General features: G+C 41.1%; 1 protein-coding gene across 3 annotated transcripts in view; it reads left to right on the top strand.

The window, feature by feature from the left end:
* The first annotated feature begins 2,398 nt into the window (after window positions 1-2,398).
* The window catches only part of cpne5b (copine Vb), a 114,785-nt gene continuing 103,126 nt past the window's right edge, over window positions 2,399-14,057 (top strand). For 2 of the 3 annotated variants that reach the window (XM_078798382.1, XM_078798381.1), the window contains exon 1: window positions 7,382-7,848. In XM_078798382.1, the coding sequence (XP_078654508.1) occupies window positions 7,730-7,848 (119 nt within the window). In that variant the 5' untranslated portion in view covers window positions 7,382-7,729. Of the gene's footprint in view, window positions 2,570-7,381; window positions 7,849-14,057 lie in introns of those variants that run through there. The other variant, XM_078798380.1, reaches the window with a different exon arrangement.

The raw sequence follows: 14,057 nt of genomic DNA, 5'->3' as shown, positions 1-14,057 counted from the left end.
AAATTGAGTTTGAGACCCCTGCTATAAACACATATTTGTCTTTTCTGTGCATTCTAAAGATACAAAAACAGATAAAAACAGACAGCTGTGACGCATCTATTCTGCCTATAAAGCCTTCTAAAAAACTCCCCAAACTGCCAAAAATGCACCATAAACATAAACATTTTTTTAATCAAGCTACAGCGGCATTGTTATTATTATTGCTATTAACACTTATGCCGAAGAACTATTTTTACGGGTGTAGTGACACCTCGCCACACCACACCGGCTAGCTACTAGCCAGTTAGCGTCTAGCTTCACCACACACTCGCTCACAACACATCAGTATCACACTTGTTTGTTTTTGAGTTTGGAAAATTTAACGCTAAATGTAGCATCCGTTTCTATGACCAAAACACGGCTATATGTTTTATGTTTTAATGGCGGAATAAGTGTGTCCCGTTATGTTTATTAATGAGTTACCCTTTTTTTAGCTGTTTGATATCTTTAGAACGCACACAAAAGAGAGACATATGTGTTCATGTCTGATATAAGGATCATGGATGATGCAATAATACAGTTTTCATTCAAAAGCACCAGGAAAGGGCACAGGGTACATTTCACAGTTTGAATTTCACTTTGTCTTCTTCTTCTTTAGTTCTTCTCCTGTCTGTTTAGTATTCTTCCATGGCAGGAAGTTGTAGGAAACCAGTGCGGTGAGAAGGTATGTAGCCATGCCGGTGTATCCTCCCAGTACCAGACACAACGGCTGCATCAACACAAACAGACAGAAGACATTCACGGACGCCCGCTCATCCAGCTCTATGCGATCTTTCTTAGAGGCGTCCATCACTCCGAAGAAGTACATGAGTGCCACCGCCGGGTAGAAAGCCAGCTCCATCACGCCCGCTGAGGACGGAACACCAAGTAAGACTGAGGTGTTTTTGTTGCTGTAATAATGACGATTTTAACAGACACTCACCAGCCTGAGGTTTATATTTACTCCAAGAGAGAAATACCTGTGAAGTATGAAGACTATTTGCAGTAAAGCAGACTTGGACCTTTGAGCTGTCATCACTTTACAACATTCAGTCAAACATTAGCAAACGTCTTTATCAACAATTTCCGTATTTGCTACCTTAGTTATCATAAATGACGACTGAAGTTAGCTGATCAAAAGTTTCAAAACCACTGCCCAAAAAATTCCGTTCTACGTTTTACATTTTAATGCATAAAAAAAAATCACATAACATTTGTTTATTGCATCAAGGCCTTTTGACTTTGTCAGGAAACTCTATTTCAACAAAAATACAACCAAAAAAATTATTTTTACTACATTTTAAAATGGTCTGGTTGAAATTATGACCACTGTATTGTTAGGGTCAGTTTCGAGCCGGTTATAATAATAATATGACTATAAAGTTTATGGCAAACACTGAAGGGAAAAAGTATTCAGTTGAAAAAGATTTCAGTTTATACTAAAGTTCTGTTGCTGAAAACAATAACTTTTCTTGACATTAATATATATGGGTCAAAATTGACCCCAAACACCATAGATGTTTCTTTAGTGATTAATACTAAAATGAGAAAATAAATCAAACTAATTGATTTAAGAGCCCTCAGTAATAGCCAGGTAACAAAATAACCTTCAATTTATTGATATGATTATTTTGACGTTCATTTTACCATTTTTGGATCGTGACAAAAAAAAAGCCTACATGCCCACACCAAAAGTATTAAAACCAACATTTTCATAGATGAGGAAGCCTAAGAAGGTAACCAAGACATGAGAAGCAAATTTGATGGTAACTCATTTTTTTTAGTGTAATTTATAGCTGATTTAATACATGGGTCAAAACCGACCCGTTAACATAAGAGATGATACCAGAAAGCTAACACAAGAGGAAGGTTAAAAAAAAAACTCTCCAAACCAGAACAAAAAGAATTCTCAGTAGGACTCAGTAATCAGTAGCTCCACCGTTCTTGTTAATCGCTTCAAAAATTGGACATACTTGATGCGAATGTTTCCAGGAGGCAATCGGGAAGATGGCTCCAAGTAGTGAAGATGACTTCACCAATGGCATCAACTGTCTGGAACTGATGGCTATTTCTTGCCATCCATCCCCAAATAATGTTCTCTATGGGATTTATTATTTATTCTTCCTGAAGAAGTCCTTGGTCAAGCATTGGGAACTGCAGTGTTGAAAAACCCAGCTGTTACCACCGCTGCAACATCTGTATAAATAAACACAATGACATAAACATATATATATATGATATAATAATTTCCACAATATTGTTGTTATTATCGAGTTTTCAAGATCTTGGCAACGCTACTACGTATACCTCCTAGCACCACCGCTAAAACAGTCGGGTTTATTTGTGTTCACTTGTCCACCTGTTTGTTCATTAGTAGTCTATTTCCTGATTCATGGAGGATGGCAAAGGGGGGCTGCTGTGATGAGACCGGGGGCTCAACCGCTCCTTTGATGCCGGCTCTTCCCATCATTGTGAAGCAGAATTCACCCAACGTTGGATTGTTCAGCCACTAATAGGGAACGTGAGCTGGGTTCAGACCGCCGTGAGACAGGTTAGATTTACAGTTTTACCCTACTGATGATTGTTCCTGGTGGCGGCACGGCGGACGAGTGGTTAGTGTGCACGCCTCACAGCTAGGAGACCAGGGTTCAATTCCACTCTCGGCCATTTCTGTGTGGAGTTTGCATGTTCTCCCCGTTCATGTGTGGGTTTTTTATCCGGGTACTCCGGTTTCCTCCCACATTCCAAAAACATGCTAGGTTAATTAGCAACTCCAAATTGTCCATAGGTATGAATGTGAGTGTGAATGGTTGTTTGTCTATATGTGCCCTGTGATTGGCTGGCGCCTCTCGCCCCAAGACAGCTGGGATAGGCTCCAGCACCAAAATGTCATGGATTTTTCCTTGGCCGTGCCTCTCTACAGTTAATTACTGTTAATTACGTCAGTCATTAAAATAATGAAGTGAAATGGCTATAAAATAATAGAGGTAGTAGTGACTTTTGCACAGTACTGTATACAGTAGTGTAAGTACACTGGCAGATGTCAGATGTCTCAGGGGGTGATTTTCCCTGTAATGGACTTCATTTACTCTGCATGAAGTTCATATTTTCACTGTTCGGAATCCTAACTCGACTTCAACCTAGCAAACAGGTAACCTGTTCCTCCTCACTCTGCATCACCAAATTCAGTAAGGAGCGAGATTCATGTGATAAACTCCACCCCTCACATGTTGTTCATGCGTCACTCGCTGTTATTCTTCTCTAATCCAACATTGTGCTCTTTAAATCTGCACTCCTGCAGCCTGAGGGAACGCTGGGCCGTCAGCCAGTCAATCAGCCTCTTCTTCTTCCATAAATATTGCAAGCATACTGTGCGTGAGCGTGTTGCCCTTCTGTTCTGCTTGACAGTCCCTGGTTAATCATTCACAAATGCTTCTCTTTTATGTTAGCCACCTCTGGAGGCATTTGATTCCGGATTAAACATCCACAGAGCGGGATTACACCCATGGAGACAGGGACTGTGTGCCCCCGTTGTGTGTGTGTGTGGGGGGGGGGGGGGGATTTATGGGAACCCGTGTTTTCCCTGCAACATCGCCATTGAGGTTCTGAAGGAAACAGTGGGCGACACAGACGCATCAGTCAAACTCAAACGATAAGCCTTTAAGTTGCACCACACAGTATTTTCATTAAAACATACTTAAATTTCAAGTGAGTATCAACATTTTAGTATTTAAAAATACAAGAAACAAAAACTTTACCCTATGACTGACTGGTGACCGGTCCAGGATGTACGCCACCTCACGCCGAAAGCCAGTTGGGATAGGATCCAACTCACCACGATCAGTTTTAAAGCTATATCCATATATAAGCTATATCTGTTTCTCGATAATGGGTTATTTTTAGAACACTCCAATTTCTTTGTGGGACAAACTTACATTTTTAAGTATTAAGATGGTCTGTTTCTCTTCCATTCTTCCTTTTTTACTGCCATTTTTGTAGCAACTAATAATGGCTTTAACTGGAACATTTACACCCGGGTAAATTTATTCATTCAGACTAGATATCAGCTATTCATTTAAATTATTATTCATTCATTCTCTACCTGCTGGAGCTTATCCCAGCTGTCTTTGGGCAAGAGGCGGGGTACACCCTGGACTGGTCGCCAGCCAATCACAGAGCCCATATAGACAAACAACCATTCACACTCACATTCATACCTATGGACAATTTGGAGTCGCCAATTAACCTAGCATGTTTTTGGAAGAACATGCATTGGGGAGAACATGCAAACTCCACACAGAGATGCCTGAGGGTGGAATTTGAACCCTGGTCTCCTAGCTGTGAGGTCTGCGTGCTAACCACACAACCGCCGTGCCGCCCCTTAAACTATTATTATTGTTATTATTTTTATTGTTTGGTCTAGTGACAGTACCACTGAGGAAAAGACTGGAGGTAGCACAGATGAGGATGCTGAAGTTCTCATTGGGAGTGACCAGGATGGATAGGATCATGGGTAGTTGGATGGATAGGATGGTTGGTTGGTAGAAGGATGCTGCGTTTAGAGCTGCCGTGTCGGAGTCGTAGAGGAAGACCAAAGATGAGGTTTATGGACGTAGTGAAGGAGGACCATTACAAGAACTCTGCACATCCACTGACTGATGAGCCTCTTTGTTAACTCCATGTGCAGCCCTTAATTAGGTTTGACTACCAATTAGGTGCCTGACGTAAAATTGACCGCTTCTAAAAGTGTCCCTCGCACTGGTTGAAGGCACCATCTTCTTTGACTAACTGGTTACAGTTACTGTATTTCTTATATTTGGTAAGTTCAGTAAGTCTTAAAAGTAAATAACAAGTGGTTTGAACATGATGAATAATTGCATTTAGAATTAAAAACGCATCTTGTAGTAAGGGGCATCTCTTGCCTGACAGGGCATTAATCTGGTTTTGTCTTTAAAATACAGTATTTCTGGACAGCATGACGCAAGTAAGCCTAAACACAGTCATTAGTTGCTGCAGGAAGCAGGAGGAGGAAACGGAAAAACGCTGGAAAGAATGGGGGACATTTGAATCCCCTACCGCCTTATTAATGTCACCAACAGCACAACACATTGACCACCTCCTGCTGCATCCCCATTGGACGCAGCAAGTGCATTTCAAGGAGCAATGTGGCATTTTGTAGATTTGCATGATCGATTACTCGAAGGGGCCCCGCATCCTCATGACTTCCTTTGGGAACCGGAATCCAAATCATGCACTTCAATGTCTTCTTAATAAGCTCCTGACCGCTTTATTTAAAGTGCAGTGACTTTCCAAAGGCTTCCACTCCAGGCAGCTTTGCAGCGAAGGTCTCCTCAGAACATCTGCAGTAACGTGCACATCCCACATGAAAGCTTCCAAATACATGAATCAGAGGAAGAGGTGTGCATGCGGACGTGTGTGCACCTCTTTATGGGTTGTTCAGTGACACGTGAGGAAGATAAATTGTATTTATGTGATGCACATTTTCGGGGGTTTGGGTGAGGTGTGTATGTGTGTGTGTGTGTGTGTGTGTGTATGTGTGTGTGTGGTGCTGCTGTTAAGCTGGAGGGCTGTGTGGGCAGAGGCATCCTTTGCTGGCGTAAATTGATTTCCAGAATCCAGACTACTATAGCTGCTTTTTTTTTTGCAGGATAGAGCCGTGTGCTTCTCTATCCATTTATGAGTGGAGGCAAAACTGGGCAGAGCTGCTTGTGTGTGTCTGTGTGTGTCTCTGTGTGTGTGTGTGTATGCATGTCAGCAAGAAAAGAAGCAAGACAAACTAGGCATATGGAGTCTCTGCTGTCATATTAAACCAGAAAATGCCAGCTGTGGTCTCTGCAGTCAGCCAAATTTGATGTTTTAGTCCCAGGAGATGAAGAATGAGTCCCAACAAAAGGCTATACATGCCGACCGCCTGCACCGGGGAAGTGTAGTTATCCAAATGTGACAAATCCATCTCACTGTTGGCAGGCACATGCGCCGGTTTTGCATATTTATTACAGTAGTTTACTGGGCCTCAAACTCTTAATGGCAAACAACTGGCTAATGCCGTTAAATATGTCATTCCCCTTCTTGTAATTCATATTGATTTTTACCTTTTGCCCGCATGAACATACAATATTTTTATTGCTAACTGCGGTTGTAACAGTTGCACGGTTATGTCTCCTGTTTATGTCCCCAGCGCTATACAGCAAATGGCACAAATCCGTGAGTAATTGATGCACCCATGAAAATGTCTATTTTTGACACACAGCTCCTCCAAACCGTCCTGCTATAGCTTGACGTTGACATTCTCCGGCAATTTCACATTCAGAGCCCTCTCTCTTCAACTGCCATCGTTCACTAGCAGCCATAGACACTAACAAGCTAAATATACAAGCCGATATATATAAGCCCTAAATATGCCTCGCACACGGCATTTTTAATTATAAAATGTCAATATGTCAGGATGTGCCCTGTGATTGCCCTGTGGACCCCGCCTCCTGCCGAATACATAAAAGAATATATGAATTACATCAATTGGATAATATTTTGACAAATGTTCTGCTTGGTTTTACCAGCAAGGCATTGGAGAACCATAAGTTTGAAAACTCCATTTGTCCTGAAACAGACGTCACGACCAGGGGCATAAAAAAAATATATATATATATAAAATAAAATAAAATAAAATAAAATAAAATAAAATAAAATAAAATAAAATAAAATAAAATAAAATAAAATAAAATAAAATAAAATAAAATAAAATAATAAAAAAAAACAAATAACAAACAAGAACCGGGATATAACTTTCCCACTTTTGGACAGATTTAGTAGAGATACTCAATTGTTTTAGGCCACCATTAAAGGTACACAAGTACACACAATCCACACTGAAAAAAACACTGCTCAAGCCCTGCAACCATTCTGTCCAGTGGACAGTGATCAATTATATAATAATCATTTTTATATGATTAATTAGCCCATTATTATATTTTCTTCTTCTGATTATTACTAATGGCTTACTTATTAGCCTGCTTTTGCCCTAATATATAGAATTTGTCAGAGATTTTTTTTGTACAAAAAAATTGAAAAAAAAATTGTGTAAAAAAAATATATATTTTTTTTTCTTAGAAAAATCAATAAAAATATCAATTTATTTAGGGGGATTAACCTCCCTAAAATAGGCTTAATGACGCCACTGGTCACGACCAATCTACTGTGAAGCATACAGTTGGGTTGCATGTTACATTTTTTTATGTTTATCTATGTTGATGTTTATCTATAAAATCGTGCGTAATTGAAGCATCGGCGTTCACACTCGCGTCAGCTGCAGCGTGGCTTTGGGCAGGGTTTCTAACAACCGAGTGTGATTCAGTCTGGGAGGAGTAGGTTCGAGTGCATCTGCTGTGTTTTATCTCCACATGCCCCACTGTGCACACGGAGCAGGGAAAGAACAGTCTCCATCTCCCTCGGCGAACTTCCTCCATATGGACGCATAACCGAGCCCACGTCCGCCGTTTCGGGTGTTCCCCGCTCACACTCCGCCACTTTCATCTCCAGCCTCAACATCTCTGAAGTGGCTGCCTCACCGAGCCGGACCGGGGGCCACCTGGTCTCTGATCTGGTCTCCGGAGTCGGCGGAGACTCGACGCGCTCCTTCGGGGCCAGACTGTGCGCCTCGCGGATCAGACCGGAGCCGACGCGCGCTCTCGACATGGACGTGATGGAGAGGGACGTGATGGACAAGCTGGAGGACATGTCATCCGTGTACGACTTCGACCCCATCACCGGCAACATCCCAGCCACCAAGGTGGAAGTCACCGTCTCCTGCAGGTGAGGCTTCCCCGGGCGTGGAGGGAGGGACGAGGGGGAAACTTTAGAGCGCCGCACCCATCCTCGGACTTTTACTTTGAAATCATTCATTTCGAGTGCACGTAAGCTATTTAGTTTGAACATCTTCTCAATGTTTAAGAGTGATTTTTTTTGAAGATGGAGATTGATATTTTTATTGACTTAGAATTATTTATAAAAGTGAAATGTTCATTGTTGTGTTAGTGAATGTGAATGGTTTACAGGTTTGATTCCTGGACCACACAGCCTATTAAATGAAGTCAGAAAGTAATTATTCCAAACACTGGCATTCAGAACACCTCGTCACTTTTGCCATATTCAATATGAATATGGTTTTAAAAGTCAAGGCTGCTCAGTCTCTCACGCGTATACAAAGAGGCGAAGATCCTTTCATGGTTGGTTTTAGGTTGGCGAGGCATCCAAGCGCAGCCAGTGTGAGCTGTGTGTGTGCATTATTGATGCACTGTCTGACATACAGAAGAGAGCTTGCTTCCACATCCCAGAGAGATAAAAAAAGCAAAAAAAAATATGAATTAGGTTCATTCCAATGAATGCACAAATATGAGGCTGCGGTGTTGCGTTGAAAAAAGATCAATTTGGATGGAGAAGCAGGATTTGTTGGTCTGTGAGATTTTGGATTGGGTTCTTTTTGCTCCTTGTAGTAGCACCCATTGATGAGCAATTAAGAACTATTCTGCATATGAGTCCCATATCCAATACATTTTCATATCTGTATGTGTGTGCGTGTACAAGAAAAACAAAGGTAGTGATGCAGATGGAGTAGAAGAAGCCATAAATCCAATGGGTCGTGGAGGTTGCTGCCAGTGGAGGTGATGCTCTTTGCTTTTTTTTTTTAATTTTTTATTTTTACATGAGCGAGATGATATCCTCGCAAAGCGCATTTGCTGCTGAAATCACACTTTTACTGCTAAATAATAAATGCGCTTTGATGGCATCGGAAGCATACTTTGTGGTTGGCGTTGGCCTTGGTCTAAACATGCTGGAGCACCTTGAATGCAGCTGAATTAAAGGGGTGCGGTCGTGTGGCATTCAAAGTCATGGAAAAGCTTTTGTAGAAATGTGGTGTTTGTGAAGAAAAGCGGCTTCCTGCTTGTTTGTGTCATGTTCTCTTGAAGTCTGCTGATAGCTGCATGGTCCCCTCTCTTGTTTAATAACCCCTGTTTCAAATTACAGCACATGCCCTGCTTTTGACAACATATTATTATCATCAGTGGCGGTGTCAGAGAAGTGGGCGGACAGGGCATCTGTAAAATCAGGGAAAATAATAGTAATATTTATTTATGTCTTTGAGGTCGGGCGAATGGAAGGCAAGTGTTCATTAAATGGATGCTATTTTTATTTTGTTAAATGTCATCCTTCACCTCGCGCCTTACTTAATTTGTACATTTGTTATCGGATCATCACAGTAAATGTAATAGCCAGCTAAAGTTGTTATTTTAAGATACAAACACAAACACAATCCAGATTTAAAGGGGACCTATGATTCTTTTTGCACTTTTCCGACCTATAAATGTAGTTAGAATGTTCTATTCTCATGTTAAATGAAGCCAAAGTTTCAGATAATGAGGTTTGCGCATTTGGAAGTGAACCCTAAAAGAACTTTGGGATGGCTCGAAATGCTCGGTTTGAAAAGGCGTGGTAAAACCCGTTCCTTTGTGACATCACAAAGGGCCGACTTCCTTATAAGGTTCATAGTTGGGAAGCACTTTGGGAGAGTGACCAATCACAGCGGAGTGGGCATGCCCGGAGGCGGGCCGTGGGTGGAATAGATTAAACAGATCCTTTTGGCAGGAAGCACAGATGAAAGGATATAAACCTGGAATATACACCTGGAATATACACCTGGAATATACACCTGGAATAGATGGTGCTAAATCTAAAAAGTGTAGCTGCTCTATGAAAATTAGCATAACAGTTCCCCTTTAAGCCCCAAATATGCCTTACAGATTCATTTAAGGGGACCTATTCTACTCATTTTTGGGACTTTGTATTGAGTTTTGGACTCCTATAGAGCAGCTACACACAATAACCCACACGAAAAGCTTTCTAGATCTTCCAGATTCTGGGACTCTTCCAGCAGTTTATTCTTGGATTTCCTACCTCCCACCGCAGTGGTCTGCGTAATTTATTCCACCGATGGCCCTCCTCCAGCCGAGCCCTCTCTACTGTGATTGGTCACACTCTCAAGCGTTCCTGAGAACTTCCGGAAGTCCGTGTTGCTGTGACATCAGAATTCTGTGTTTTTTAAAAAAAACACTGTAAATCCAGTAAGGACTCATGATCATATATTGATCATATATTAACTATATCAATCACATGATGATGGTGCATTCAAGGATGACTGAAAAAAGTTTGAAATCTCAATTGTGGTGCTTTCTCAGAGGTACATGTATGCGGTAGATTTCACCTGTATTACATATTTTTTTGATTATCACTGACTTATAGGGAATGAGATGTGTTCATAGGAAAAAAATGGACAAAAAAAAGCCATAAATTTGTTGGTTTGTGAATACAATTAATGTTTAAATAGGTAATATCGTAAAATGATGAACTTATTCATTTATTTATACTAATTTTACACTAGCAAACAGTTGAGAATGTTAATTAATCCAACGTTAAAGGTTTTATGTTGATGACAGTTGGACACTAGAAAAGACCAATTAAATGTAAATTATTTCCTATGGGAATCTTTTTTTTTTTTTTTTGCTTCCATATGCAAACAAATGAGCTGTCAAGAAGCATCCTGGGTTCCACATCAACTGTTCCTACATGAAGTAGTAGTTGCACGTGACCAATCCTGCTTTGTTAGCTCAGAGTGTGATTTCCAACCAACTTCGTATCAAAGTTCACATTGACTAAATGCAAAGCAGAGCCAATTTAGCCATTAATGGATTGTCCTTTTCTTGAGCGTGACACCTAATCGCAGCCAAGCTCCTTGGGATGCTGAAGATTGATCTCATGGCTGTAAATCTGCCTCTAATTGCGGGGCTTGTGCTCGTCATGCATGTTTTTAATCATATAGGAAACTATTTCTGTTCTTGAGCGCAGGGTTGCCCCGAGGGGGGGTTGGGTGCAATGTGGAATTTCCCGGCTTATTTCCTATGCGCGAGTCTTGCAAGACTTTGATTAAATTCTTGTGCTAAATATCCAAATGGTGTGCATTTGCATACATATTTGAGTTTATGAGAAGCTTGGATAGGTGCCTTTATGAATCTGGGACAGATATGAAAGCATCACACAGGGTGTAGAAAAGCCCCGCGGAGATCTACAGTCAAGGCTTATCATCACTCTCATCCCACTCACTCACTTTCACGTCACATCTCTTTAGGTTGGAGCACTTCTGGTGGGAATGTTTCCTTTACCACAAACACCGCTGGTGCTAATTAAGCATGCTGAAATATATGGCTATTATAATGAAATGCCAACACATATATTATCTTATGTCATCTATTTTAAGCGTGCAGTGGTCCCTCGTTTATCGCGGTAAAAGCACATTTCTGGGAATAAAGATTCAATATTACTAAATGTCATATTTGTGTATTTATGGAAAAGAAAATCTGTTTACGATCTTCCAAGTAGGATTTCTAACATTAGTAGATGTCTCAAGATATGAAATAACGCCCACATTTGTGTTATCCATAATAGATACAGTATAAATAAGACATAAGTAAGACATAATGGTCAAATTTAATTTGAACAGTTATACTGTATGTATACTGTATGCAGTTCCACATGTCTACAAGGAGTAGAAAGAAAGGGAAAATCCAGCTCATGATAACATTAATCAAATTTCTATGCCATTAGGGTTGCGGGGGTATGCTGGAGCCTATCCCAGTTGACTTCGGGGCGAGACACGGGGTACACCCTGGACTGGCCAATAAACTCACATTCATACAATTAACCTAACATGCATGTTTTTGGAATGTGGGAGGAAACCGGAGTACCCGGAGAAAACCCACGCATGCACATGCAATGTCCAAGCGGAGAATCGAACCTGGGTTTTCCCAAACTTCTGACTGTGCGGCCTACATGCTAACCACTCGTCCACAGTGCAGTCTCATGTTGCAAAATATACTGTCTACGTGTGTGACATATGTCCGCCACAGAGGGACTTGCACACTTCAGCACCATGGAGAGCAACTATGCCAGTTACATGAAAAGGACAAGAAGTATAAAAAAACCAAGAGAACAACAAAAACATCAGGCTACTTGGTCACTAATGATAAAACGACACAAAGTTTCAGCACCATGGACAGCGACGAGAACAACACCGAATTTAAGTATTTCAACTCAGAGCTAAATATCAGTAGTTCTAAAGGAGAAAACCCACACATGCACGGGGAGAACATGGGAACTCCACACAGAGATGGCCGAGGGTGGAATTGAACTCGGGTCTACTAGCAGTCGGCCGTCGTGCAGCCGCTGTTATGTCAGTTGAAACTTGACTTCTGTGACGCTTTATCGGCAGATGGACGTCTCATGCTTGTTTCCCCAAGTTAATGCTCTGCGTGAATACATGGAAGTGAGGCTTAAATTCCATTATTAGAGCTGTGTGAGTTATAATGTACACCATTTGTTTGGTGTAACACTGCTAATGCTAACATTAGCATTCATGCTAACTATCTATCAGATTTCAAGACATTCACTTTCATTCATTTTAAAGTTGACTTCCCCCATAGAGCTTCCATGCTATCATGTCATGTTCATTTCTACATTTTTGTGTTATTTTATGTCTAATTTATGTCTAATTTTATGTCTAACTCCCATACTGCATCCTTGCTGAGGGAATGTGACGGACTGCACGAGCGTCATACACACAGGACGCTCACTTTGACAACCAATAATCACTTTAGACAAGTGGAATTGTATGATGAAACTTCAAGATAAGTCCCCAGCGACCTATTCCAGAAGACGATTACTCGAAACCGCACCCAATCTTCAGTCTGACAATGCAAATAATCAGCAAGGAAAGCAGCCAAAGTGTTTTGATGCTGTTACTGACTCTCATGCCTGTGTCATGGAGCATCTTGGAGTAAGAGATGCATGACCGAGGTGGAGCACATGCGAGCTTCTATGCCTATTCCCAGCCTGTGCTGCTATTTCAGCTTTGGCTCGGCGCCCCTCGTTGCAGGATGAGATGATTGGGCTAGATGGTCCCGTGTGGTACAGTAAAGCTGGGTATGTGTGAAAAATGTGTGGGTGAGATGACTGTATTTGATTACGGAGCTGCTGACGCCCTAAGGGGAAATGGATAATAGATGGGTGAAAAAAAAAATGTGTGTATTTGTGTGTGTTCTTGTGTGTGTGGGAGTGTTGCTGCCTTGCTTCCTCTCCTGGTTTGCATTCATAAGGATCTAATTCTATTTGCAATGAGTTACAGCGGTTATTGTTGAAGATATGTTCGGAATCAATCCAACTGTTGTAAGTGACGCTGTAAATTCTATCTCCCATTTTCCATGCATGGGGAAATTCCATGCGCATTCAACTGCATTTCTGTTATTAAGTTATTAAGGTTTTTTAACTGCAATATAATATTTTGAGTTCATTAGCGATTTCAACACTGCTTGGGGTGACATTGTTAGCTGTTGTAGACATTCCCGGTCCTCCGAGGGAGAGTCCCACAGACAGCAATCATCTGCTGCCCTTTTTCCTACTGCTGCCTTGAGATTGGAAACCATCAACGCGCCTTGTTACGACCCGAGTGATTTTGAATGCGCAACCCTTGAGCCTCATAAAAAAAACAAATTAAACTACAGCATTACGTGTGTCTGCGGTGTACACGACAACACAAAAATGTCCCGTTTGATGAAATATCACGAGTACGGCTGTGAAAATAGCATTCATTGTGGCAGATGAAGAGATTGATATATAATTAATTCGGCTGTAAAGCCAATGAGACCGGAGTGTGTGATAGTGAGGAAATTGAGTGATAGTTTTGGCATCAGATAAGACCATTTCACAGTTTCTTCCTTGACCTACTTTACTTTATTGAATGCGCCCACTTCAAAAAATAGTTTTCTTCCAGAAAGACAAAATATATCATACATGTCACGCCTTTAATATTCAATCATATCAAGAAGCTTACATGATTTCACAAGGTCCCAAAGACTAAGTTCATTTACTACCATTTCTACTAAATTTTAGCTTATTTAGGAAAGGCCATTCAGGGA

This window comes from Doryrhamphus excisus, linkage group LG18, assembly GCF_037039965.1.
Source record: "Doryrhamphus excisus strain RoL-2023G ecotype Guam linkage group LG18, RoL_Dexc_Guam_v1.1, whole genome shotgun sequence".
Taxonomy (NCBI): Eukaryota; Metazoa; Chordata; class Actinopteri; order Syngnathiformes; family Syngnathidae; genus Doryrhamphus; species Doryrhamphus excisus.
The sequence above is the reverse complement of the archived record's forward strand: the minus strand, read 5'-3'. Positions and strand labels throughout refer to the sequence as shown.